The sequence below is a fragment of the Scyliorhinus torazame genome, chromosome 4 (genome assembly GCF_047496885.1).
Source record: "Scyliorhinus torazame isolate Kashiwa2021f chromosome 4, sScyTor2.1, whole genome shotgun sequence".
Classification (NCBI taxonomy): Eukaryota; Metazoa; Chordata; class Chondrichthyes; order Carcharhiniformes; family Scyliorhinidae; genus Scyliorhinus; species Scyliorhinus torazame.
In genome coordinates this window covers 236,304,258-236,331,558 of record NC_092710.1, presented here as the reverse complement: position 1 = coordinate 236,331,558, position 27,301 = coordinate 236,304,258, and the positions used below count along the sequence as shown (strand labels likewise).

Below are 27,301 nucleotides of genomic sequence, written 5' to 3'. Positions count from 1 at the left end.
ATGCTGCTTTTTCCAATTTAGTTGTAATTTGCAGTTCACACAAACCTTTGTTCCCATTCTACCTCTATTTCCCAAGTTCTGTGCTGATACTGGATTAGTGCATCTAAATGAGACATAAAAGTAATTTGTCAGGGAGTTGTTTCCAAAGGAGAGTCTGTCACTTCTACACATGGGAATTAATTACTATAGGTTTAATGTGCTGACTTCCAAATAGCCTGAAGCCACAGAACCATTCCAGTTTTGCACTTTGAATTAAATTGTTTACAGCCATATATATATTAGAATATAAAACATACAGTTTGGAAAGGCCAGGCAGAGCAGTAAGCTGGCTCCTTCCTCAGATCATCTACAATCCCCTCATTCAGGCATCTGGAATAAGGTTATGTAGAGTTATTTCGGAAGGTAAATAAAACAGACCTCCAAGCTTGCACCCTATTCTACACACCCTACCTAGGCAAGTGCCTTCTTTGGTGTGAGACTTTCAAGTTCTGGTCAGCTCAGGACCCATTTATCACGCAATTCCCGGTTGCCTCTGTTAAACTTATAATTCCCGGCTCGGCCTACCCGCCTCAGGGGAAAATGTGCCTTCAAGGATGGGATCTGCATTGTGGAGGGACAGGGGTGGGTGTAGGCTGGAGTTGGGCCAGGCAACCCTAGGAAAAGGTAGGAGGCAGATGCAGGGGCTGCCAGACGTCAGGGTGGTCTATTTGAAAAGTCTGTCTCAGTGCTGTGGGACTTCAGCCCAGTTAAAATTAAAAGATACCCTCCAGCCCCCCCCCCCCCCCCCACACCTCCCCCACACACACTTCCCATGCCATATCATGCCTCCATCCACCCTTCATTGCTCCTCATGCCCCAATGCCAAGCTATGGCACTTCCCTGACCACTGACCCACAGTTATATAGAACCAATGAACTGTAGAATGGCTATAGAATGTGCTTTTTAAAAATCTTTTTTTTAAAGTAATTCACATTCATTTATTGAGCAATTGACAGGTTTCAACTGAGTAATGGATTACTGGGCTCTCAGCTAAGCTACATTATGTATTTTTGGCTGAGAAATCAGAAATCCATTAGAGTACTAAAACACTTGAGTCCCAGAGAAAATGTTGCTGGTTGACCGTCTGGCTCTCTCTCTTAACTCTGCTGTAATTTTCACAATGTTTATTAACAAAAGATTAAGAGGTTTCAAGTGCTTTCAGTTTCTGCTATTGCAATGTTAAAGGCTCTGAATGATTGACGCATTTATTGCCCTGTGGTATTGTCACTATCGGGTTCATTGGTTCTATAGTGGATCAGGGGCATGGAAGTGCCACAGCTTGGCTCAAGGGGCTGGTTGGAGGGACACAGCTTGGCTTGCTTTGGCATGGGGCTATGAAGGGTCATAGTGACTTTTGGGGTGACATAGCTTGCTTGTTGATTCTTCTTGTTTCTGTTCACCTCTTCCTAACAGTCATCCTCCCAATTACCAGTGCAGGTGTCTGCTAGCTTCATACCTCGCGTGCAAAAGCCCTTGTAGCTGAGGTGTAGATGCCTGCAAAGTCATGATCCTGTGGTCAGTTCGCCGTACAAAAGGCCTTTGGATGAATGGCTGTCATCTATCTGATATCATTGACTTAACAATGAGCGAATGCTGATGGACTTTGCACACTCCAGAGTCCCTAAGTTGGTGACCTTGTCCTGTCAAGAGGTACCAAAGATATGTCTGAGACAGTGAAGGTGGAGACTATTCAGCATTTTCTCCTGCCTATGTGTCCAAGCATATGTCACTGTAGAGTGCTGAGGACGCAGGATTGGTAGATTCTCAGCTTGGTGTTCTCAGTCTGTTGCTGTTTGTTCTACACTCAGCTTGGACATAACAGCTGAAGCTTTTGCGATGCACATGTTAATTTCAGCATTAAGTGACAAATTGCTGATGATTAAGGAGTCCAGATATGTGAAGTTCTGAAGAACCTCCAACGTCACATTGTCAGTGCTGATAGATGATGTTTGGCAACGATCTCGACCAACATTTGTCTTTCTGATGCTGATGGTCAAAGCAAATTCTTTACAGGTGAGAGTGAGACTTCCCTTCTGACACTCCAGGTTTTATTATTTTATTATGTTAAAGACACTATAGAAATATAAGTTGTTGTTAATGCATTCACATCTCCAATGTCTTTTACCTGTCACATTTACTTTCTTAAAATGGTACTTTCTTTATCTCCCACTATTGGAACTTTAAGGTTACAAATTACTGCTCCGATACCTGGAAAAGCTGTTCTAACATCCAATATCATACTATGAAACAGGATACAAAAAACAGTTTGGCAACTTGTTTAGTGACCCTCTCCCTGCTATAATGTATCGTTAGTTATCATGCTACGACCTTTGCTTCTGACCACTCCTCCTAAGCTCCAAATACACCTTTCTACCTCTGCTGTTGCTTTCTGTATCTTTCCTGTGTTAAAATTAATACTCATTGAAACTCCTAACTTGCTATTTTGTAACTCCCTCAAACTTCCCTTCTTCCAGCAATCTGAACACTTTTTAAAAATTGCCTGTTGTCACCTTATCAAAATGCGTTCTTCTTCTTGGTGGTGTCCTGCTTATGGTGGTCTTGGCATGTGAAACAATAGCAGGTGTTTTACAATAAAGCTACTCACCCTATTCCAGAATTAGACAGCAGCTATTGTTTCATATGCTTATTAACACTTTACATACATATAGACCTTAATTTTTAAATAATATTTTGATTTAACAAAAAGCAAAAATGACCAAATTTGAGAAGAGTAAAGTTGGTTGGAGCCGAGGAGTTTTTCAATGGAATAGACTTAGCCACTAGAAACCATCATTGCCAGGAGGGTACAGTTACAGAGACAAGTTTACATGGGAGGTTTTCATCACAGATATGTCCTTAGCATGTGTTGCTTTGGCATGTGGTTAATACTGCTGCCTCACAATGCCAGGGACCCGGGTTTAATTCTGGCCTTGGCTGACTGGGTGAAGTTTGCACTTTGTCTGCGTGGGTTTCCTCCGGGTGCCCCGGTTTCCTCCCACAGTACAAAGTTGTGCAGGTTAGGTGGATTGGCCATGCTAAATCTCCCCTTGCTGTCCAGAAGGTTAGGTGGGGTTACGGGGATAGGGTGGGGGCGTGGGCCTAGGTAGGGTGCACATTCGGAGGGTCGGTGTAGACTCGATGGGCCAAATGGTCTCTTTTGCACTGTAGGGATTCTATGAGTAGGGACATCACGGTAGCATTGTGGATAGCACAATTGCTTCACAGCTCCAGGGTCCCAGGTTCGATTCCGGCTTGGGTCACTGCCTGTGCGGAGTCTGCACATCCTCCCCGTGCGTGCGAGGGTTTCCTCCGGGTGCTCCGGTTTCCTCCCATAATCCAAAGATGTGCAGGTTAGGTGGATTGGCCATGATAAATGTGTCCGTGAAAGTGATTTGCCGTGGATTGCTAACACAGCTGTGCTGAAAGGATGAAAGTGCTTTAGCTGCCTATTGTTGTTCTTGTGTAAAATGTGTGATGACTCATTCTGTTGGTGCCACCTATCGGTTGGAAACTGTGTTGCAAAATGTTTGGGCTCTGGGTACAAACAGATTAGAATGATCGCAAGGATTTATCATTTCTGTTAAATATCAGGTGTCCCAGCATAATATTGTTACTGTACTTTGCAGTGACCTACTTTGCTATTTCATAAAACCTGCAACAATTGTGTGGTATTGTGTTTTATGTTACTTTACAAAGCTTTTAGACTTTCTGCACAAATAGAACCCACATTTATAGGACATATACCAGCATATTTCCTTGTGTTCTGTTATATTAAGCATGACGCACTCATCTCACTTTTCAATTGAATTCATTTTTGAATTGGGACCCTGCTAATAATTTAGTTTGAATTCTCCAGTTCCGACGCTCCAGCTAATCAATTCACTTTATTTTGTCCTGTAGGTCAAACTTCCCTTTCCAATCGATCAAATCACAGATCTTCCAAGGAATGATTTCCAAATGATGGTCAAGATGCATAAATTAACCTCTGAGCAGCTAGAGTTCATTCACGATGTCCGTAGGCGCAGCAAGAATCGGATTGCAGCCCAACGCTGCAGGAAGAGAAAACTGGATTGTATTCAGAACTTGGAATGTGAAATTCAAAAGTTGGTAAGTAGACTGCCAACTTTCCATCAGTTGCCGATCAAATCTTGTGAGTGTCTGTTCTCAGCCAGTCTCACACCCGGTTACGAAAGTAAAGCAATCTCTCTTTTCTAATAAAATCCTGATTTCCTTATATTTCTGTTGTTTGGAAGCATCAAAGGATTTGCATCTTGCTACCTACATCTTGTTACAAGTAGAGAATTGATTTTGAATTAATCTAAGGATATCCTCAGGAAGACCGGATTCTCTGCTTAACCTCAGGACATATTTTAAACAATTAGACTTCCTAAACCTAAAGAAAGATAAAGATTTATCTGAATAAATTATTATTTTTAATACTGCATAATGCCCATGTCCCAAAGTAAGTTGGTAGATGCATATTATTGGACTATTAGATATATTCCATGCATTCATTACCAACACAATTCTTTTGTTCTTATAAATCAAAGTGAGCAACTGAGTGTATCAATTGCCCAAAGATGTTCAGTGATAGATTAAACCTCGCTAGAAATCATGCCTTGGGCTATAAACAGTGGAATAGATTTATTAACAATATACAAGGAACTTACAAATGCCTCATGTCTGTCGTACCTCAAAGTCTTATTCTGGAGATCATCACATACACACACACACACACACATCTCCAGCCTCATTGTGTTCTCGCTCAAGTGAAACAAGGTCGGTGAATAGCAGGAGAGGCCAAAAACGAGAACCGTACCAGGCGCCAACAGTTTGCGATGCAACCGGCCCGCTCCTGTCGGCAAAGACTGTTTTAAAAAAATATATTTTTATTAAAGTATTTGCAAACTTTTATAACAATAACAAGCAAAATAATAACAAACAAAAACATGGTAAAATAGACATTTCCCACCCAACCCCTTCTGTACATTCCTTAACCATATTGCACCCACAAGCCCCCCCCCTTCAAGAGTGCTGCTTCTGCTGACATTTTAATTTTCCCCGAGAAAGTCGACGAACGGCTGCCACCTCCGAGAGAACCCCAGCATTGATCCTCTCAAGGCAAACATTATTTTCTCCAGCTTGAGAAACCCAGCCGTGTCACTGACCCAAGTCTCCACGCTCGGGGGCTTCGAGTCCCCCCACATTAAAAGGACCCGTCTCCGGCTACCAGGGACGCAAAGGCCAGAACGTCGGCCTCTTTCACTCCCTGAACTCCCGGGTCTTCTGACACTCCAAAGATCGCCATCTCTGGACTCGGCACCACCCGTGTTCCTAGCACCTTGGACATTGCCTTGGCAAACCCCTGCCAGAACTCCTCAAGCTTCGGGCATGCCCAAAACATATGGACATGGTTTGCTGGGCTTCCCGCACACCTCGCACATCTGTCTTCTACCCCTTAAAACTTGCTCATCCTCGCTGCCGTCATGTGTGCCCGGTGCACCACTTTAAACTGTATTAGACTGAGCCTGGCACATGATGAGGAGGAATTAACCCTGCTTAGGGTGTCTGCCCACAGACCCGCCTCTAACTCCCCACCAAACCCCTCCTCCCACTTGCCCTTCAGTTCCTCCACCGGGGTTTCCTCCGCCTCCAACAACTCCTGACAGACATCTGACACTTTCCCCTCCCCCACCCAGGTACCAGAGATTACTCTGTCCTGTATCACCCGTGGCAGCAAGAGTGGGAAAGCCAACACCTGGTTCCTCAGAAAGTCCCGCACTTGCAAGTATCTGAAACCGTTCCCCGGCAGCAGCTTGAACTTGTCCTCCAGCGCGTTCAGACTGGGAAAACTCCCGCCTATGAATGGATCTCACGTCTGTCTAATCCCTGCTCCCTGCCAACTCCGGAACCCGCCATCCTGCCCGGTGTGAACCTGTGGTTATTGTAAATCGGGGTCCACACCGACGCACCCTGCACCTTCTTGTACCTCCTCCATTGCCCCCAGATCCTCAGTGCCGCCACTACCACCGGGCTAGTGGAGTAACGGGCCGGCGAGAACGGCAGAGGTGCCGTTACCAGTGCACCCAAACTGGTGCCTTTGCATGACGCCGCCTCCATCCGCTCCCATGCCAGCCCCTCCCCCACCACCCACTTCCTAATCATCGCTATATTCGCCGCCCAGTAGTAGTTGCAGAAGTTCGGCAGCGCCAACCCATCCTCCCCTGTGCTCTAACACCATTTTCTTCACTCGTGCGGTTTTATTCGCCCACACAAAGCCCAAAATAATCTTATTCACCCGCTTAAGAAAGGCCTTGGGGATGAAGATGGGGAGGCACTGGAAGACAAACAAAAATCTGGGGAGGACCGTCATTTTCACAGTCTGTACCTTCCCCGCCAGCGAAAGCGGGAGCATATCCCATCTTTTAAAGTCCCCTTCCATTTGCTCCACCAGCCGGGTTAGGTTGAGCTTGTGTAGTGCCTCCCATTTCCGAGCCACCTGTATTCCCAGGTAGCGAAAGTTCCTCCCTACCATCCTGAGCGGCAGCTCCTTCAGTCTCCTCTCCTGCTCCCTTGCCTGGATTCGAACAATTCACTTTTTCCCTGTTCAATTTATACCCCGAAAACCTGCCAAATTCCCCCAAGATCTGCATAACCTCCCCCAACCCTCCCACCAGGTCCGAGATGTACAAGAGCAGATCGTCCGCAAAACCCGGACCCCCCCGAACCAGCCCCTGCCAATTCCTTGACGCTCTCAGCGCCATGGCCAATGGCTCTATAGCCAGAGCGAACAGCAACGGGGAGGAGGGGCACCCCTGCCTCGTTCCTCGGTGCAGCTGAAAGTACCCCGACCTCAGCCGGTTCGTGCACACGTTTGCTACCGGCGCCTGGTAGAACAATTGCACCCAGTCAATAAAGCCCTCACCAAACCCAAACCTTCCCAGCATCTCCCATAAATACTCCCACTCCACCCGATCAAAAGCCTTCTCCGCGTCCATCGCAACCACCACCTCCGCCTCCTCTCCTTCTGAGGGCATCATAATTACATTTAAAAGCCTCCGGACGTTAGCATTGAGCTGTCTGCCCTAAACAAATCCAGTTTGGGGCGGGAGGCAAAGTCATGATCTCACTGTAGTGTGGCGAGAAACCAATTAGCACTACTTAAGCCCTATTTTCATTCAATTAACGAGAGCCACCCCATATCCAACGGCTTCCTGTCATTCAGCGGTCTCCCCAGCAAGTGGTCGCGCTGGTGCCGATTAGTACTCCTTTTGAAAAACGTGAACCTGGCAGAAGGGCTCCTGTGTGGGAGCTGAGTAGTTGAGGAGGTGAGTAGTCATCTTTGGTCACAGACAAAGAGCCTGGGGGCGCTGAGATTGCCGCCCCTGTGCTCGGCGGAGGGTGGGGGAGCGGTGCCTGGGGGGCCAACCGGGGGGGCAACCACTCGCGGCACCACCATGCCAACCCCTGGATCATGTTTACCCATTCTGGGGCAACCCTTGTCCCTGCCCGTCTGCCCCAACGACCACCCATAACCACACCGACTGCCAAGGCCTCTGGCTGTGCGGCTGAAGGCTATTGCTACTAGGGAATTGGAAATTTTGCTTAAGTGAGCATTTCACACATCTCAAGTGGATTCCCGTGGGTGGTCAGACAATGCAGCATGTGGGAGTCATTGACTTGATGCCTGGACACTGCCGTAACACTTCGGGAGGCAACACCACAGGCGCAGCAGCCAACATCCCAACACCCGAGGGATGGGACACAGCTCCGGGAAAATGTCCACGGCCAGAGGGTGGGTGGGTGCCAGGGGGAGGGGATATACCAAGGGTTCAGAGTTCAGCCCGCATTGCAGAAGAAAGTGACAGAGGCATCATAATGGCTGTGCACAAGGTACTTAATGAGTGATACAAGTTCCCACTCTCCCAATGGTGTCGCCCCTCAACCCCCTCCCCCGGTGCCCTCAGCATTTCTCAACGTGCTTGGCCCTCCTAGCTCTACCGCTACATCTAGGTGTCGCCCCAGGATGCACATCAGGGGCGACATTCTCCCCCAACGGCGCGATGTACGCCGACTGGCGCCATAAACGGCGCCAATCAGACGGGCATCGCGCCGTCCCAAAGGTGCGGAATGATCCGCACCTTTGGGGGCCGAGCCCCGACATTGAGGGGCTGGGCCGGCGCCGGAGGGATTTCCGCCCCGCCAGCTGGCGGAAATGGCGTTTGTTGCCCCGCCAGCTGGCGCGGAAATGCGGCACATGCGCGGGAGCGTCAGCGGCCGCCGACAGTTTCCCGCGCATGCGCAGTGGGGAGAGTCTCTTCTGCCTCCGCCATGGTGGAGGCCGTGGCGGAGGCGGAAGGGAAGGAGTGCCCCCACGGCACAGGCCCGCCCACGGATCGGTGGGCCCCGATCGCGGGCCAGGCCACCGTGGGGGCACCCCCCGGGGTCAGATCGCCCCGCGCCCCCCCCAAGGACCCCGGAGCCCGCCCACTCCGCCTGGTCCCGCCAGTAAATACCAGCTTTGATTTACGCCGGCGGGACAGGCAATTTCTGGGCGGGACTTCGGCCCATCCGGGCCGGAGAATTGAGCGGGGGGTCCCGCCAACCGGCGCGGCCGGATTCCCGCCCCCGCCCAATCTCCGGTACCGGAGACTTCGGCGGGGATGGGATTCACGGCGGCCAACGGCCATTCTCCGACCCGGCGGGGGGTCGGAGAATGACGGCCCTGAAGTGGAGGCAGCCAGCTGCTTACCATCTCCCGTGGACTTCGATGCTCCTGGTGGGTGTCCTCTGGGGAATCTGAGGCCGCAGGGCTCAAGCTCATTTGTCAGCCGCACAAGCACAAGCACCCCATGGTCCGCACCACGGTGTCGACACCCTCAGCGATGCTCCTCGGTGACTGGGACATGCTCTGCAGCGCCTCAGCCATTCCCATCTGAGAGCAGGATATGTCCCACTGAACCTCATCAATGTCACCCTGGTACAGGGTAGCATCCCCCAGCGAGGCAGAAATTCATAAGAACTAGGAGCAGGAGTAGGCCATCTGGCCCCTCGAGCCTGCTCCGCCATTCAATGAGATCATGGCTGATCTTTTGTGGACTCAGCTCCACTTTCCAGCCCGAACACCATAACCCTTAATCCCTTTATTCTTCAAAAAACTATCTATCTTTATCTTAAAAACATTTAATGAAGGAGCCTCTACTGCTTCACTGTACAAGGAATTCCATAGATTCACAACCCTTTGGGTGAAGAAGTTCCTCCTAAACTCAGTCCTAAATCTACTTCCCCTTATTTTGAGGCTATGCCCCCTAGTTCTGCTTTCACCCGCCAGTGGAAACAACTTGCCCGCATCGATCCTATCTATTCCCGTCATAATTTTATATGTTTCTATAAGATCCCCCCCCGCAGTCTTCTAAATTCCAACGAGTACAGTCCCAGTCTACTCAACCTCTCCTCGTAATTCAACCCCTTCAGCTCTGGGATTAACCTAGTGAATCTCCTCTGCACACCCTCCAGCACCAGTACATCCTATCTTAGGTAAGTAGACCAAAACTGAACACAATACTCCAGGTGTGGCCTCACTTACACCTTATACAATTGCAGCATAACCTCCAAAAGTCTTAAATTCCATCCCTCTAGCAATGAAGGGCAAAACTCCATTTGCCTTCTTAATCACCTGTTGTACCTGTAAACCAACGTTTTGCATCTCATGCACTAGCACACCCAGCTCCCTCCCCACAGCAACATGTTTTAATATTTTAGCATTTAAATAATAATCCTTTTTGCTGTTATTCCTACCAAAATGGATAACCTCACATTTGTCAACATTGTATTCCATCTGCCAGAACCTAGCCCATTCACTTAAACTATCCAAATCCCTCTGCAGACTTCCAGTATCCTCTGCACTTTTTGCTTTACCACTCATCTTTGTATCATCTGTAAACGTGGACACATTGCACTTGGTCCCCAACTCCAAATCATCTATGTAAATTGTGAACAACTGTGGGCCCAACACTGATCCCTGATCAGTCACTTCTGTCGAGACGCTCAGACATGGCCGTCACCGACTGGGCGACGCCATGGACACCTTCACTAATGGTGTCGATGTCATGCACCAGGCACACCACTGTAGTCCCCACCCTAGCAGTGTTGACCTCGGTAGCACTCATTGCCGGCGTCATGTCCTGTGCCCATAGCCTCTGGGATTCCTCCAAGCTGCTATGGATCTGCTGGAGCGACACTGACATCTCATTCTGAATGTCCCAGCTGCTCCCTATCGTCTCCATTAGCTCCAGGTGACACACTTCCAGAAGCTCAGCATCAGGCTGGGACCAGCTGGGTCCTGGGATCCAGCAGCCGTCCGACTGCTGTCTCGCCTGGGGGTCCCTGCCTCCACCTGATGTACATCAGCAGCAGATTGTGCCCCCGAAGCCTGTCCACTAACGTTTCCCATCGAGGTGTGCGTATCTGTGCTGGAGGAGGGTGGGAATGACAGCTGTGCCGCAACTATAACAGTGGCATCTTTGGAGCTCTCCTCTGAGGTGGTCTCTTGGGAGGCAGGCGAGGGGCCACCCGAGATGGGCCGACGCCATCCGCTGGAGGACCTGTGGTCAGTGCGAGGAATGGGTCAGGAAGTAAGACAATAACAACTCACGTTTGACATGTCCTCCGGGTGGAGCCCAATGGTTCCTCACTTCTGCGGCATCTGTCAGCCTCCGCATTGGTGACCACTCTGTCCTCAGCCACACCGGTCACCTCCAGGGCTCACTCCTCACAGGTGATGAGGGTTCTTAAGTCTGGCACCCCTCCGCCAGTCTGGGCCCTCTCCCTGTGATTATTGGAGAGCTTTCCCTGAGGAGACACAGAGGGGAGATCGTTAGCCACACGCATGTGTCACAGTAACGGGAGAGCGGGTGTTAAGGGAGGTTTGGGGGGCTTGAAGGGGGACGGGAGGGGAGAGAGGGTTGGGGGTCGCATGGAGAGTTGGGGGGTGGACTCTCCCGATGGGGTCAGGGGGGGCTACTCACTCGAGCTGCCCGGTGTAGGTTTTTGGCCTTTTTTCGGCACTGTAGGCCAGTCCTCCTGATCACACCCCCGAGCTCACAGCTGCCGCCACCTCATCCCAGGCAGCACTGGCTGCCCTATGGCTTACCGGGACCCTCAGGGCAACAGGACACCCCTCCTGACCTCCACTCTGTCTCGAACCTTGCCCAGGTCAGTGATCCCGAATCTTAGGGCTGGTCTCCTCGGCACCATTGTTGCGAGCTGGCTGGGGTTGGCTGAGCAAGCAGTTTAAATGCTGCTCGACCTTGTTAGTTGGGGGGGTTTGCTGGTGAGCCTTCATTTGTGGCGAGAAACCCTTGGGGCCTCGTTAAGTGGACCAATTAACCTTGAATAGCATTGCTGGCCTCGCTGGGTCAAGCGCCGAGAAGCTCACGATAATTTCCACTTGCTACAACACTTAGAAATCTTTCCAGAGAATCACGGCAACGGTTTGTATCCCACTTGTCCCTGACTGGCTCAGGTGTAATATTCATCAGATGACAGCAAATCTTACAATCTTTCAAAAGATGCATAAAGAGCAAAAGAAATCCAAATCATTACCTGCTGGTTTCTTCCAACTTTGATAATCTGGCCTTTCCCCAAGACAATATATAAACAACTGCCACACGAAAGAGACTCCTCACAGCAGCAGCGTTAGCTGATGTGCACAGGAGGTGCACAGAAGTCCATGAAAGATCTTAAAAGTAAAGGCAAGTTAAACACATTAGTAGCAAAACTATCTCAGTCAGGCTACTCGCAAGCAGTGTGTGATGAACGGTTACTGTATTACTGTACCCTTATCATCATGTAAGGTGATGTCCCCTTTAAGACCGGGCTTGGAACCCTGGGGGACTCCGCCTCCAGCTCCGCCCACCTGGGAGTCGTATATAAGGGGCCGCCTTGTGGAAGGCACCCAGTAAGCACCCGTCTCGGCACCAGACTAGTTCTCAGCTTATTAAAGCCGCCTTTACCGTTTACTCTCTAAGCATCGTTATTGAGGGTACAACACTGCCATAATGAGATCAACCTTGTATGTTAAACAAAATGTTTATTTTTTTAAAATAAATTTAGAGTACCCAATTAATTTTTTCCAATTAAGGGGCAATTTAGTGTGGCCAATCCACCTAGCCTGTATATCTTTGGGTTGTGGGGGCAAAACCCATGCAGACACGGGGAGAATGTGCAAACTCCACACGGACAGTGACCCAGAGCTGGGATCGAACCGAAGACCTCAGCGCCGTGAGCAGCAGGGCTAACCCACTGCGCCACCTACAAAATGTTTATATGGTTGATGCTTCTAACATTGCCTTTCTATTGCCTTTAATACTGTTGTGGGGTTTAGTTTCTGACAACATAATTTCCTTCGTGCATTAATCCAAGCAAAGATATCAGCTTGAAGGTGTACGACAAATACCAGGGCTGATGGATGGGAGCCAGCAAATTGTTTGCTGCAATGCATTGCTCAGATAGCTATTTTCATCTCTCTGACATCAGCAACACAGCCTAGTGAGATGTTTGCTTCATGCAATCATGGGAATAGGCGCAGAATATAATAGTTAGCAAAGAAAATGGCTTTTTAAAAATTCAATTACGAGGGGCGGGATTCTCCGAAATGGAGGCAGAGTGTTTGCGCCGTCGTGAACGCCGTCGAGGTTCACGACGGCGCGAAACGGCCCCTATCCCGACCGATTCAGGGCCCGACAATGGGCTAGGAGCGGCGCCGCGTCATTTACACGCGCCAGGCCTTGACGCGGCGCCGCATAACTGGCGTCACCCGCGCATGCGTGGTTGCTGTCCTCGCCGAGTCCGCCCCGCAAGAAGATGTCCGACGGATCTTGCGGGGCTGCGGAAGAAAGGAGGTCCTCCTTCAGAGTGGACGGCCCGACGATCGGTGGGTACCGATCGCGGGCCACACCCCATTTGAGGCCCCCCCGGTGCAGGATCCCCCTCCCCCCCTCCCCCGGCAGGCCGCCCCCCGCCCCCCCCGCATTCCCGCGCTGTTCCCGCCGGCAGCAACCAGGTGTGGACGGCATTGGGGGGAACCCGCCCTTTTGGGCAGGCCGCTCGGCCCATCCGGGCCGGAGAATAGCAGGGGTGCCGGAGAATCGCCATTTTGGGTGTCGCGGGCGATTCTCCGGCCTGCGTTGCGCGGAACACGACGGGGCCGTTCTCGCCGCTTGGGAGAATCGCGGGAGGGCGTCGGACCGGCGTCTCGGGAAAATCTGGAGACCCAGGCGATTCTCCCAACCGGCGCAGGAGCGGAGAATCGCGCCCGAGGTGTGGGTGTTGCCGGCTAGGCCAGCATTTATTGCCCATCTCTGGTTGATCTTGAGAAGACATTAGATCGCTTAAAATTATAATTGATAAATAATTGCAGCTGGGAAAGCTAGAGAATTTAAACTCCTCCCCCTCTTAAAGTGCAATCTAGAACTTGACCTGATAAAAACTGAGGTGAATGATCACACCTCATTTTTTTCTTCAAATAAATAGGATACCAGTGACATTCAACCACTTGACTCTTACAGCATCTCAGGGTTCCATTTAACACCATTCGGACGTATATTCTCATGCAATTCAAAAATACATGTGCACCACGTTTTAATGCAGCACTATACAAGGCTTAGTGGTTAGCACTGTTGCTTCACAGCGCCAGGTTCCCAGGTTCGATTCCTGCTTGGGTCACTGTCTGTGCAGAGTCTGCACGTTCTCCCCGTGTCTGCCTGGGTTTCCTCCGGGTGCTCCGGTTTCCTCCCACAATTCCTGAAAGACGTGCTTGTTAGGTGAATTGGACATTCTGAATTCCCTCTGTGCACCCGAACAGGCGCTGGAATGTGGTGACTAGGGGCTTTTCACAGTAACTTCATTGCAGTGTTAATGTAAGCCTACTTGTGACACTAATAAAGATTATTATATTATTATTATTATTATTAATTTTTTCACTCTCAGGATTTACTTCAGTGCCTCCAGTCCATTGTCTGCCTGGAACAGACATAAAGAGGAGGCAGAGAAGGTGAAGATTGGGCGGCCCTTTGTCTTCTTGCCAGCTTTCAAGAAAGTTACTGGGTGGAGGCTTTTGGGATGGGGAAAGTGGAAAGGACATCTCGGGCAGGAAGATGTCTTTTTTCTTTTGAAAAACTCCTGCTCCTCCAGATCCCACAATTAAAAGTTTTACATTTACAAGAAGGGCTGCTTCTGCTTTCAAACGAAAGCTGTTTGTGATTTTCATTAATGACGTGGATGAGGGAGTTGAAGGGTGGGTCAGTAAATTTGCAGACGATACGAAGATTGATGGAGTTGTGGATAGTGAGGAGGGCTGTTGTCGGCTGCAAAGAGACATAGATAGGATGCAGAGCTGGGCTGAGAAGTGGCAGATGGCGTTTAACCCTGAAAAGTGTGAGGTTGTCCATTTTGGAAGGACAAATATGAATGCGGAATACAGGGTTAACGGTAGAGTTCTTGGCAATGTGGAGGAGCAGAGAGATCTTGGGGTCTACATTCATACATCTTTGAAAGTTGCCACTCAAGTGGATAGAGCTGTGAAGAAGGCCTATGGTGTGCTCGCCTTCGTTAACAGAGGGATTGAATTTAAGAGCCGTGAGGTGATGATGCAGCTGTACAAAACTTTGGTAAGGCCACATTTGGAGTACTGTGTACAGTTCTGGTCACCTCATTTTAGGAAGGATGTGGAAGCTTTGGAAAAGGTGCAAAGAAGATTTACCAGGATGTTACCTGGAATGGAGAGTAGGTCTTACGAGGAAAGGTTGAGGGTGCTAGGCCTTTTCTCATTAGAACGGAGAAGGATGAGGGGCGACTTGATAGAGGTTTATAAGATGATCAGGGGAATAGATAGAGTAGACAGAGACTTTTTCCCCGGGTGGAACAAACCATTACAAGGGGACATAAATTTAAGGTGAAAGGTGGAAGATATAGGAGGGATATCAGAGGTAGGTTCTTTACCCAGAGAGTAGTGGGGGCATGGAATGCACTGCCTGTGGAAGTAGTTGAGTCGGAAACATTAGGGACCTTCAAGCAGCTATTGGATAGGTACATGGATTACAGTAAAATGATATAGTGTAGATTTATTTGTTCTTAAGGGCAGCACGGTAGCATTGTGGATAGCACAATTGCTTCACAGCGCCAGGGTCCCAGGTTTAATTCCTGCTTGGGTCACTGTCTGTGCGGAGTCTGCACATCCTCCCCGTGTCTGCGTGGGTTTCCTCCGGGTGCTCCGGTTTCCTCCCACAGTCCAAAGATGTGCAGGGTAGGTGGATTGGCCATGATAAATTGCCCTTAGTGTCCAAAATTGCCCTTGGTGTTGGGTGGAGGTGTTGAGTTTGGGTGGGGTGCTCTTTCCAAGAGCCGGTGCAGACTCAGGGGGCCGAATGGCCTCCTTCTGCACTGTAAATTCAATGATAATCTATGATTAATCTAGGACAAAGGTTCGGCACAACATCGTGGGCCGAAGGGCCTGTTCTGTGCTGTATTTCCGATGTTCTACGTTCTAAACCCGCTTCTGCCGAACGAGAAAGCTGCAACTGCTCCCTTGTTCAGGCCTGATTCAAATACTGGCCGGGGTCTGAGCAGGTAAGTAACCTGCTGGATCTCACCCTTTCTGCTGGGCCAGTATGGTTAAGACTGGTTAAGTATGGTTAAGACTGACTCCAGTTCAATTCAATCACATTAGATCAGCCATCTCAATCAGTTGGATGGCAGGTTAAAAATGAATCTAATTTCATATTAACCAATATAATTACAGAACAAATTTCTGTTTAAAATAAGTCAAAGTTATATTTTATTATGAATAGTAATCAGTGCAGTAGTTAGGCATAATAATAAGTCTGCAAACAAATACCACATTAGGATAGCACTTACTGACCACCTCTTGAAGCTATCTATTCTGGTGATGTAAGCCTACAACTCAGCCTGAATTAATGTTACAAATGCATTATCCCACTGAGTGAGTTTTGCCAAGAAACATAATTAGATGCAGTAGCTCGTCATGGCACTTATTACAGGGAGGCATTGAAGCCAGAAATGGACAATTTCCTAACCTGGATCCATCACAGTTGTGAACAACCTGAAATGTGATGGCAGCAAAAATAAGGATTGTAAAGATGTTGCAAGAATATCAATTAAATATGCAATCGTCACTCCTGGGTTTGGCCAAGGCCTGAATATTTCAGGCACATTGTTGAGTTTTGCAAGCTATTTTCTTCTTCCCATGTTGTATCTTTGGATTCTAACTTTTTAATGCAATATATCCGTTTATTATAACGCTGTTCAATTCTACTCTCAGTTGCAGCTGAGCAATATTGAGCAACAGTTTTTGAAAGTTCAACTATCCACGTTCCTTGAACAACTCTGAAACCAGGGAAGGGATTCTCCACTCCCACGCCGAAGTGGCCGCGCCGACGTGAACGCCGTCGAGGTTCACGACGGCGCGGAACGGCCCCGGTCCCGACCGATTCAGGCCCTGACAATGGTCCAGGATCGGGGCCGCGTCTTCTACCCGCGCCAGGCCTTGTCGCCCGTGTAAAGACGGCGCCGCATAGATGACGCGGCCGGCGCCGCATAACGGGCGTCATCCGCGCATGCGTGGTTGTCGTCCTCTCTAAATCCGCCCCGCAAGAAGATGGGGGATGGATCTTGCACCGGTGGGCACCGATCGCGGGCCACCCCACATTCCAGGTGAAGCCCGGTGCATGATCCCCCCTCGCCCCCCCACAGGCCGCCCCCCCCAGCGTTCACGCACCGCCCACGACTGCAGCGACCAGGTGTACACGGCGCCGGGGGGAACCCGCCGTTTTGGCCAGGCCGCTCGGCCCATCCGGGCCTCAGAATAGCGGGGGTGCCGGAGAATCGCCATTTTGGGTGTCCCCGGCGATTCTCCGGCCTGCGGCCCGCGAAACTCGACCGGGCCGTTCCCGCCGCTGGGGAGAATCGCGGGAGGGCATCGGACCGGCGTCCCCGGAAATTTTGGCGGCCCAGGCAATTCTCCCAACCGGCGTGGGAGTGGAGAATCGCGCCCCAGTTTGCTGCTTATAATAAGACATATACAAGTTTACCACATTACCACACTCTGTAGCCAAATGGCTATTCTTGTGTGAACTTGAAGTGTAAATAGGTGCTTTGACCCTGCAGTTAAGCAATCCTACCCAATCTGTCCGGGTCTAACGCCCACAGACTTTTACTTTCAGCAAGAGTCATTGGACAGCAGTCGAGGGAACTGTGAGTGTTTTTTCTCAAGTCTTGAGCGCAGGGTGCCAACTGCGAAGCCAGTAATCACACTGCTATCCTGCTGAGGCAAATTAACTCACCATAAAGCAAACCTCAGGCCTTCTTGATCTGTATAGCTCACTGCCATGTCAGATGATGCATTCAGCCAAAGAACTCTCAAAGGATTTTCTGGTTTTGGAGCACAGAGGGAGCTGTGATGGCCCCGTTCCCAAAATTATTCCGTCAATCTCTCTCTCTTTTCCCGAAGCTACAAGAACATAATTCTTAAAGCTATACTATGGAGTATCAAAACAATACTGTGGAGATGCCAAAAGATGATACATGCTGAGGAGGAGAAGAAGCTTGCCAGAACGAGATTAACCATCCCTCACTGACACGACCTGTATGAATTATAATGAGTGAAGGAACCTTGATTTATTAATTCCTCAATATGTTATTTCCTGGAAAAATACCAAATCAGTGTGCTTACCGTAAATCTTAGTTTCAAATTCTTGGTTACAGGTTATGTTTTGTGATACGTTCCTGGACATTGTGCAGCAATAGTATGTTCTCCTTTGAGGAGCACAACAAGTACTATTAAGAGCCTACATTACATAACTTGTCATTTTTCTGTTTTTCTCCCAGCTGTGTGAAAAAGAGAAGCTGCTGACAGAAAGGAACCAGCTGAATGCTTGTATGGGAGAACTGTGGGATAATTTCTCATGCCTTTGCCAAGAAGTGTGTGGGGATGTCCAGTTAGACCCAGAGCAGATACAGTCGTTGCACAAGTTTTGTCCAGTCTTTAGGCCGATGGGTGAACCTGCAGCTACCGGTAGCACCGCCCTGCCTCTCGCTGAATTAGAACAGAAGTTCTTGAAGACACAGTCCGTTGGAGATGGTATGCAATGCTGCTCGGAGCAAGGAGGGTCTCAGCTTCAAGACCAGTGGTCACCTCACCACAATGCAGAAATGTGCACGTCAGGAAATCTGCAAGGGCTACTCGACCAAGGAACGTGCTCGGAAAGGGGGCCCTCACTCGAACAATGCAGTCAAACTGTCACGGTAGATTTCTGCCAGGAAATGACTGATAAATGTACAACTGATGAACAGCCTAGGAAAGATTGCACCTAGTGACTGTTTAATCCTTCCACTTTTTTTGTTTCCCTTAAAGTAAGCAGGAGGTTCACTTAATCAGGATGCAGGCAAAATTCATCTGTTGATGTTTTTTCTCTTTGATGCACACTACAACAGTCTTAAACTGCAGCAATACTCTGTCTAGGTATTACTCCTCAGAACAACTGAGGTTTATCCTCAATGGTGCTATACCTTGCTTGTGCAGGGAACTTGACAGTGATGACGCTGTTATTTTGTTATGATTATTAATTATTGTTATTAGGATTTTAGCCTTCATTCTCAAAAGGAAATGGGTCAGATAACAATCCATTTTACCTTGAAGGACCCAATAAATAGTTCAGTAGTCTTTCAGCAAGCTCGGTGGCCCATGTCACACACCAACTCAGGAAATCTTCTGAATATTCGACAGAACTCAGTACACATTAGAGATGGTTTTTCATCTACATCTATACAGTAACCAATCCTGCATCCTTTGCTTTAATCATTAGAATACTGGAACTCTCCGTCTGGATTGTACAAAGTATCTGGTTACAACATTCCCATTTTACCTTCTGCAGAATCTGACCGAAACTTTTAAGAATTTAGACAGTTCAGTTTTCACACTTGAGCAATATGACTTTCTTTGTACTTCTTTGTAAGGAAAAATAATAATAATTTGATGTGTATTTGATGTAAATTTAAATGATAAGACATCTCTGGCACTGCTTTGAAAGGTGCCTTTTGAGCAGGGAAGATTTGTTTTTATTGCTGATGTAAAACAATGATGGTCAAAACTGCCACTTGCACTCTGTCACTTTTTTTTTTGCTTTTCTACCTGGTGCACTGCAGACTTGTGGTTCAAACAAAAAAAGAGGAGGTATTCAGAAAGATATTGTTAGGCCGTGTACCTTCTGTACCTAAGCAAATACTGACAGCTAATACCTACAGGCTTTAACAGCTAACGTGCTTACAAATAGTGTAGAATGACCAATACCAACTTTTGTAAATTGAGCTCTTGATATTCAACAATATTTCCATTTTTAACTCTTAATGATGGTTTTAAATTATCGTAAAATAAACTTCTGCTTGGAGAATGGGTTAAACACTGAACTGGATGGACATAAATGTGTGAGCCATTGAATCTAACTTTTTAATGTGCAAACCTTTTTTAAATTATAAACTTATAATTTTTTTTTTGCATCCCTTTTAATTTCATACATTTCTAACATCCCTGCCATTGCCACTTTCTTGCTAAGTGTGTATGATGGAGATCCCCCAAATGACCGTTCAAATTCTCCCTCCTTCCCTCTACAGCCACTTACCCAGTCATTTGAGGGATGATTACGTAACCACAATGTGGGCAACCTGGAGTACAGATCTGGGGCGAAATTCTCCTACCCGCCCCGCCACATTTCTGCGTCGACCGGCCGGCGGGAGTCTCCGTAACACCGGCCGGTCAATGGGGTTTCCCATTGTGGGGCAGCCCCACGCCGTCGGGAAACCCCCCGGTGCCGGCAGAACGGAGACTCCCGCCGGCGGAGAATGACGCCCCTGTTAACTCTCATCCGATGGCACAGTAAACTCACTGCACAAACCCTCTGTAGACAGAGCTGTCACCCGCTTGTTAGATTTGCAGTTCTTACATGATCATTCAAGTGAACCAGGTGACACTTTTGTCTTTGCTATTAATCAAACCCAGTGACAACAGACGACTTAGTAATCAGCCCTAATTCAGCTAATTCACTTTTGAATACATAGAAGTAACATAAATTAAGTTGTTCCCTCTTGCATTACAACAGCAAATACACTTCCAACAAAATACTTCATTGGATATAAAGCACTTTGGGACGTCCTGGGGACATGAAAAGCAGGATACAAATGCATGGTAGTGGTAAAGGAAGTTATCGGAGAAATTGGCGCCATCTCTGCAAAGTAATAAAGCATTCCATTTCCCAGGTCTGACCCTAACCTAATGAACACAGTGCAAAAAAGACAAGTTATCCCTTCCAGCTGGCCTCAATTGTAAGAGCACCAAGTTGGGTAGAATTGATAATGTACATTGATGTGCAGTACAATCAACTTCTTGCGACTGAAAGGAACAGCCCCTCCAAGTCTCAAGTAGCTGAGGTGCAGAACACCAGGTAGTTAAAGCTTGGAGAGGAAAAGATTAGAAACCAATTGGAATGATTTTTTAAAAAAGTATCACTTCCCTCAGGGTCAAATTTGGAAATAAATATGTGGAACTTAATTTGCATTGCATGTTCAGAGCTGATGCTAACATAAGTTATACCAAGTAGCTGTTGTTATTCTTTAGTCCATAAACTTGCAGCTGTTAAAATATAACTCCAAACATAATTGGAAAATCCTGAGCACTGTATTTAAAATTTTTATTCGCATATTCATAAAATAACCTGGTTTTCTTGAAAGTAATCAAATATCCCTTTGTCCTGACCCATGTTTGCAAGTGTCAGTTTTCACATTATCAAGTTTTATTTGAACACAACTTTTGTTTCTGATGCAGCTAGGTGTGTTTAGCAGTCACTAATGCTGGACAACACTTCCAGTTTCCAAAAAAAGGAAATATGAACGATAAAAATCCATGGTCAAACTCGTACATTTCAAACCACTGCTCAAACAGCATTTTCTATGCTTCAGGAAAGTTAAGCTTAGTATCCATAATTTAGCAGTAAACCGTTTGCATATTTGCTTAATTGATTATATAACATGTACTTTTTTTGTTGCTATGCTGAATCCTGTTACGAACAAAACTGTTATCAGGTGATTAACGGGACATATTATTTATCTCCCGAGTGTTCTTGTATTACACAGTACCCAGACAACCTCATTTCATTTAGTTATATATTGTTGACAAGTTAGCTATAGAAGTCAGATTAGGTATTTCTGTTCATAATCTAAAGGTGCCTTCTTTTATTTCAAGTTGATTCTGGAACAGACCAAATTTTTTCCATCATGTCTTGCCCTCAAAGTAGTTTAATACTGTTTTCCATAAAAGTAAATATTGTAAGATTTTGGAGACATAATATCTGCTGTACTCAGTCCAACATAATTCTCAACATTGCTGAAAGAGAGACATGATGCTAAAGCTTTTCGTCTTGCACTCATCAGGATAAACACAAGAATGCCAAATTTCAAATGATCGCAACAATTTATACTACAGGAGAAAAGAGTACTGACTGGTTGGCAAGTTGACTGATTGACCGAGGCGTTGCCATAGAAAAACAGCAGGGAACTATAGGTTCCCTAACAAATTCTTATTAATTAGGTATCCTTGTGAAGAACTTCAATTTGTTTGTGCTTATCCCCAAAACAGCAGTCAATATATCAAAGTCTTTCTGACAAGAACAATGAGATTTCTATCTTACTGAACAGTAAAACTAGCTTCTACAGGATTCATGGCCAAATACCTGATTTTAGGTATACTGTATAGTCAGTCAGCTGTTCATAAAAATTGGAATTAAGTTGTTGCTCCTCTTTTGAAACACCTGTATTTCTACTGTCAAAAAAGCTAATAGACTGTCTTTTCTTTGATCTGCAATGGATAATATACTTCACCAAGATTTTTGCATTCATAAACTGACCAAAGTATTATATTCAATTTTTTGAGAAATTGTCCTACTAAAAGTGCTGGACCCAATTCTTCATACCATTCAGAATTTTTAATTTATTATTTGAAATTTCAGATTCCACCATCTTCCCGAATATACAGTCTTACCATGAAAACATTTTTAAAAATTGAACACAAAATTTCAGTCTGAGTGACTTTGGGCGGAATTTACCGACTGTTCACGCTGGCGGGATAGTCCGGTCCCACCAACGGCGCATGGGTTTCCCGGCGACGAGGGTTGCAGTCAACGGGAAATCCCTTTGACAACGGCGGGACCAGAATATCCTGCTGGCAGGTTGCCTCCGCCGCCAAAAAATATGCAGTGGGTTGCTCGGTAAATCCCGCCCATTATCTTAGCTGGGACACTGACCAGGAAACTAAAGATAACTTCAGTGCTCCTAGATTAAAGAAGGAAACTGAACCTGGAATATCAGTGCTGATTGGTATGCAGCAATTCTATTGTATCCATATGGATTAGGATATGATCACTGCTGAGGCTCAGCTATGAATGATGGCCACTTGTGGAGCCGTATCTTATTATGAAGGCAATTTCCACCAGTGAATAAGGGAACAAAAATGAATGGCAATGTTTTGCTAAAGCAGTGCGTGACAGTCATATTTACTTAAGCAATTCATTATATCTTTAAAAATTGGAATAAATGTGCAGAATATTTGAATGCCTCCTGTATGCAAGCATGATATGCAAATTCATGAAGTAGTCCCATTTAAAGGAATACACCTGTGCTGGTGGACATCAAATTCATTGGATTTGAATAGCTACTCAGTCTAATAATGTGACTGAGCTGAATTAGCACCAAAAGTCCAGGTTCTCATGAGTATTTTGCACTTCGGGTTCATTATTTGTAAAGCTGCGTCTCAGCATTCTGTGGTACCAAAATCATATCATGATCTGTACTGCAGAATTTGCAGTATCTTTAGCTGTAATGTTAAGTGGTGTTCTAAAATCTTCATTTCACATGTTTATCTTCTAATATCTTTTATACTTTTGTTTTTGCACAAATCTGTTCATTTTTATTTCACCTGCCTCTGCCAAACCACTGTCTACACTTCAGCGTTTGGACCACATAATTTCAAATTGGCTCTCAATCAATCACAAGTTGCATTTTAAAGTCCAGCTTCTGGGATGGTTTATTGAATTTTAACCCAATCACATCAGCAGAATGACTGGTGAAACTTGGATATTTGAGAATTTCCAGGAAGTGCAAACAGTGGAACTCAATATCAGCTAAGTTTGGCAAAGTCAGCAGTGCTAAGAGTTTAATGATAGTGAATCATTCATGAGTTTGTGTCCTTGTTAATGTTAATTCAACTTCCTTGCAGTCAACCTCAGTAACCACTCTGAGCATATACCCTGATGATGTCATCAATCTCATTGGTTATATTCAAAAATCAATAGACACTGACAAAGGTGCTGAAAATTCTTTGCAACCAACTGACATAAAAGGGGTTCTGATTTGTGAAAGTTGATCTTTGAAATTACCCTTTAGAACATCAGCCAGTAAATATGCTAATATAAAATGAAAAATAAGTATAATGTCACCTTTTCTGGCTGTTTAAAAGTGGATATAGATGCCTCACTGAAAAAGGTCACAGGTTCTCACAGGCCTCTGTGGGATTTAATTTAGGATCACAAGAGATTAATTGTTGTGCAAAGGCCTCCTGAGGCTCCCATCAAGCAAAACCTCAGACTACCGTCACAACATTACCTGTTCTCATTGTTGCCTTGTGCCATTTTACTATGTTAAAGGTGCTAAATAAATACAAGTTGTTTCAAGTGGACAAAATAAGAATAGTCTGATTCCAATAGTATGACATGTGGTCTCTCGAACAGTGTGATTCACATTCCAACTCCCTAACAGTCAACATGTGGTGCTTTCGAGATACTGGTTAATGTATCCAAACATAGAAACAACATTAAACTGAAATAAAAATAGGCACCACAGTGCAGTTATCAAACAGAAATGTATGGGGCCACACCAGTGGGTTTGGAGGTAGACAGCCTGTAAAAGTCCCTGGGTGGCCTGCCCTCCACTTAATCACCCACCTCCAACCGGTGTGAAATTTACAGGGGTGGCACACCTGCCATTGCCTAATTCAGGCCCTACTAATTGGTCAATTAATGGCCAGTTAAGGACTTCTTCTCACCTGGTTGCAACTTTGAGACCAGCAAAAGGAGGTGGGAGACTGGGGCAGGTTATCTTCCTCAGGCCCCAGGGAGGAAAAGCACCTCTCTCATTTGCACCCTTTCCTAATCGGATCCCCTCCCCACACAAACACACACCCATCCAGCCCAGCCTTTCTGCTGCAAGCTCCCTTCACCCATCCCTGAAATTACCTGGTCCTGAGCTCCTGGACCTTTGAATCACCGGACTACCTATCACTTCAGCGGTGGTGACCGGTCCAGGTGACACTGTTGGTACTGTAGGCCAATCAAACTGACTGGCTCTCTGAGGTGGGACTTCTTTTCGAGTGTAGGGAAGGAAATCCAGTCTTCAGCAAATTAACACTCCATCCGAATTAACTTTGCCATCCAAAGAATCCAGCAGTCATGTGGGGTAGAAAAAAACCCTGAAACTCACTGCTTGAAAGGATGATTGAAATAAAAACCTTCATCACATTGAAAAAGCACTTTTGAGATGCTGTAACCCACAAGACTATGGACCAAGAGCTGGAAGATGGGGTAACTCTGGATAGGCCCTCTTCATCCAGCATGCACACATGGGGATGAATGGCCTCATTCTGTTCCATAAGTCTTTCTGTGCTTCTATATTCAAGCTCTTGTTCTCTTTTAGTCTATAGTCCTATAAAATGGCCTCATCTATTCCGACTTGTTTAATGGTCACAGGCAAAATTTGAATCGATTTTTCAGATGCCGAACAACTTTCATTGTCCTTTGAGCGTTTTCTGTTTCTATTTTCAACATTTCCTTTTTTTTAAAATTACTTCAGCATTTACTGTGTTCTTTCTAGAACTGGCGTGATTTACACTCCAAAGGGGAAATTGTAACTCCTCATGGGAAGCCAACAGGAAACGTGGGATGCTAACCTGGGAGTTGCAGGAGCCAATTTACTGGCTTGGCATCATCTGCATCCTAGCAGTGCACTCAACACTCAATAAGTACATATCTGATCCTTGCAGTTGAGATGACTCCGAGGCCAGCAGCCATGAAGTGGGGTGCAATTCCAGGTGGATGTCAACAGGTCCACCAAAGCAAACGTCTGACAATTAGCTTACAGGGCCTCCATTTCTTTCCCATAAGACTTATCAGCTGCCGTGGAGCAGATGCCCTGCTCGGTAGCTTATTAAAATTCAGCAAGGCTCCTATCCTGTATGGTACTTTGAATACATTTAATGAGGCTACATCACGTGTGTAGATCAGCTACCCAAACAATAACAGCAACATTAAAATGGTTGGATATCTTATGATTCGACCAACAATTTGAATTCCGGTTCCTGTCAGTTCAAGGAAGTTTACAAAGTACCCATTGGGTAAATGGAAGTCAGTGTAAGGTTGTAATCAGATGTTCAAATACCACTACGCACACACATGTATCATTTACCAGCTCAGTATTTAAAACCGGTAAATTCAGACAATAGCAAAAGGGATACATGAGGGGGTAAAAACCATGGGAAATCTTATTTCTTTGGCTTGACAAGTATTATAGTAAGTGTCATTTTCTAAGTGAAGTGCTGCTTGTTGATTTTTCTTTGATAATGGTGCTGCACCAAACAAAATCACATGTTCTTAGGAGAATAAATGCCTCCTGGATTTGTTAATGAGGTTGGCAATAATGCTTTTGCTCCAAAGCAACAGTTACATTAGATAGTTTTTCCATCACAAAACAAGTACTGTCACTACCAAGTGACATTGCTGCAATTTTTCATCCATTATGAATGCCCTGTTCATCTCGCCAAAACATTTTGTAATTGTTGTTTATACGATGGCAATTCAGTGTAAATTTGTTGCTTTTAAAATAACTTTTTTGATAGTAGGGATAATTTCATCCCCAACTTTAATGTGGTGTGATAAAATGCATTGCTAATTTAAATATCTATTATTTAATGTAGAGAAATACACAACTGCTGAATTTATATCCAGTTTTGAATAACAGGTGAAGTGATTTTAAAGCAAATGGTCCACAGAATGTGTTACTGAGGAGCCCCATTGTATCACAGACAGTTTGTTCCAGAATCATATTGGAATCAAATGCACCTTCACTCTTGCCTTATGTAACATGGAATATTCTGGAGGCCATATTCATGATGGGATGGAAATAGTGCATATGGGGCGGGGGGAGTAAGTCAACCCGTCTCGCAGCGAGAGATATTCTCGAGTGACATGTATCTACCTGTATATTGATCCGTACCTCTCATACTTGGTCAACGACTGTTATCATCAGGTGTTTTTTCTACATACTTTTTACACAAATTCTGTGTGGGATAAATGTAGTAAATAGATTCATGGTATCATTTGAACGTTTTGGGTCTGAAGCTTGTAGTTGAGTTATTTTTATCCCAGGTGACTGTTCTTTATGGTGTTTTTACTGTCATTATCAGATAGGTGTAAAAGCTTCCTTTTTTGTTAAAGAAAAAAATGTTGGAATGAAGTTTAAAAAAAACTCACAGTGTAAATACAGTATTGTGAAAAAAACCTTCATTCGGTTGAACTGCTAGTGTTAAAAATATTTGTCTTGACATTATTTCTGTTCAAATAAATGACATATCATTGCATAGCATAAAAGAGTTCTGTATGTTAAGTGTATTGTATTGTAATTGACGTTGGCCAGTTCATGGACACAATCCAACCATGAGTAAATTAACATACACTCAATTAAAAAGATACACACTTTTGTTTTAAATGATCCAGTTATTTAAGAAAACTGTCCCAGTGTTATATGCTGGTGTAACTGTTCTGCAGAAATAGCAGCGACAATCTTGGCTCCAGCTTCTTTAGGTACTTGTGCACCTAATCCAGCTAACTTTACAATTGCAGTGTTCTTACAAACACTATTCAATGAAGCAGCTCGTCAACCATAACGGCTCATTTTTCAGAGTTGGTGGGTGGATGGTAGTAATGTCACTGGACTAGTAATCCAGTGATGAATAAAAGCAAAAAACTACGGATGCTGTAAATCTGAAATAAAAACAGAAAATGCTGGATAAACACAGCTAGTCTGGCCGCATCAGTGGAGGGAGAAACAGACGTTTTGAGTCCAAATGATCCTTCCACAGAACTCAGCTAGA

General features: G+C 46.0%; 1 protein-coding gene across 2 annotated transcripts in view; it reads left to right on the top strand.

Annotated features, from left to right (window-relative positions):
• The window catches only part of bach2b (BTB and CNC homology 1, basic leucine zipper transcription factor 2b), a 402,051-nt gene extending 375,135 nt beyond the window's left edge, over positions 1–26,916 (top strand). For both annotated transcript variants that reach the window (XM_072499499.1, XM_072499498.1), the window contains 2 exons: positions 3,940–4,146; positions 17,944–26,916. In XM_072499499.1, the coding sequence (XP_072355600.1) occupies positions 3,940–4,146; positions 17,944–18,429 (693 nt within the window). In that variant the 3' untranslated portion in view covers positions 18,430–26,916. The remainder of the gene's footprint in view (positions 1–3,939; positions 4,147–17,943) is intronic.
• The last annotated feature ends 385 nt before the right edge of the window (positions 26,917–27,301 follow it).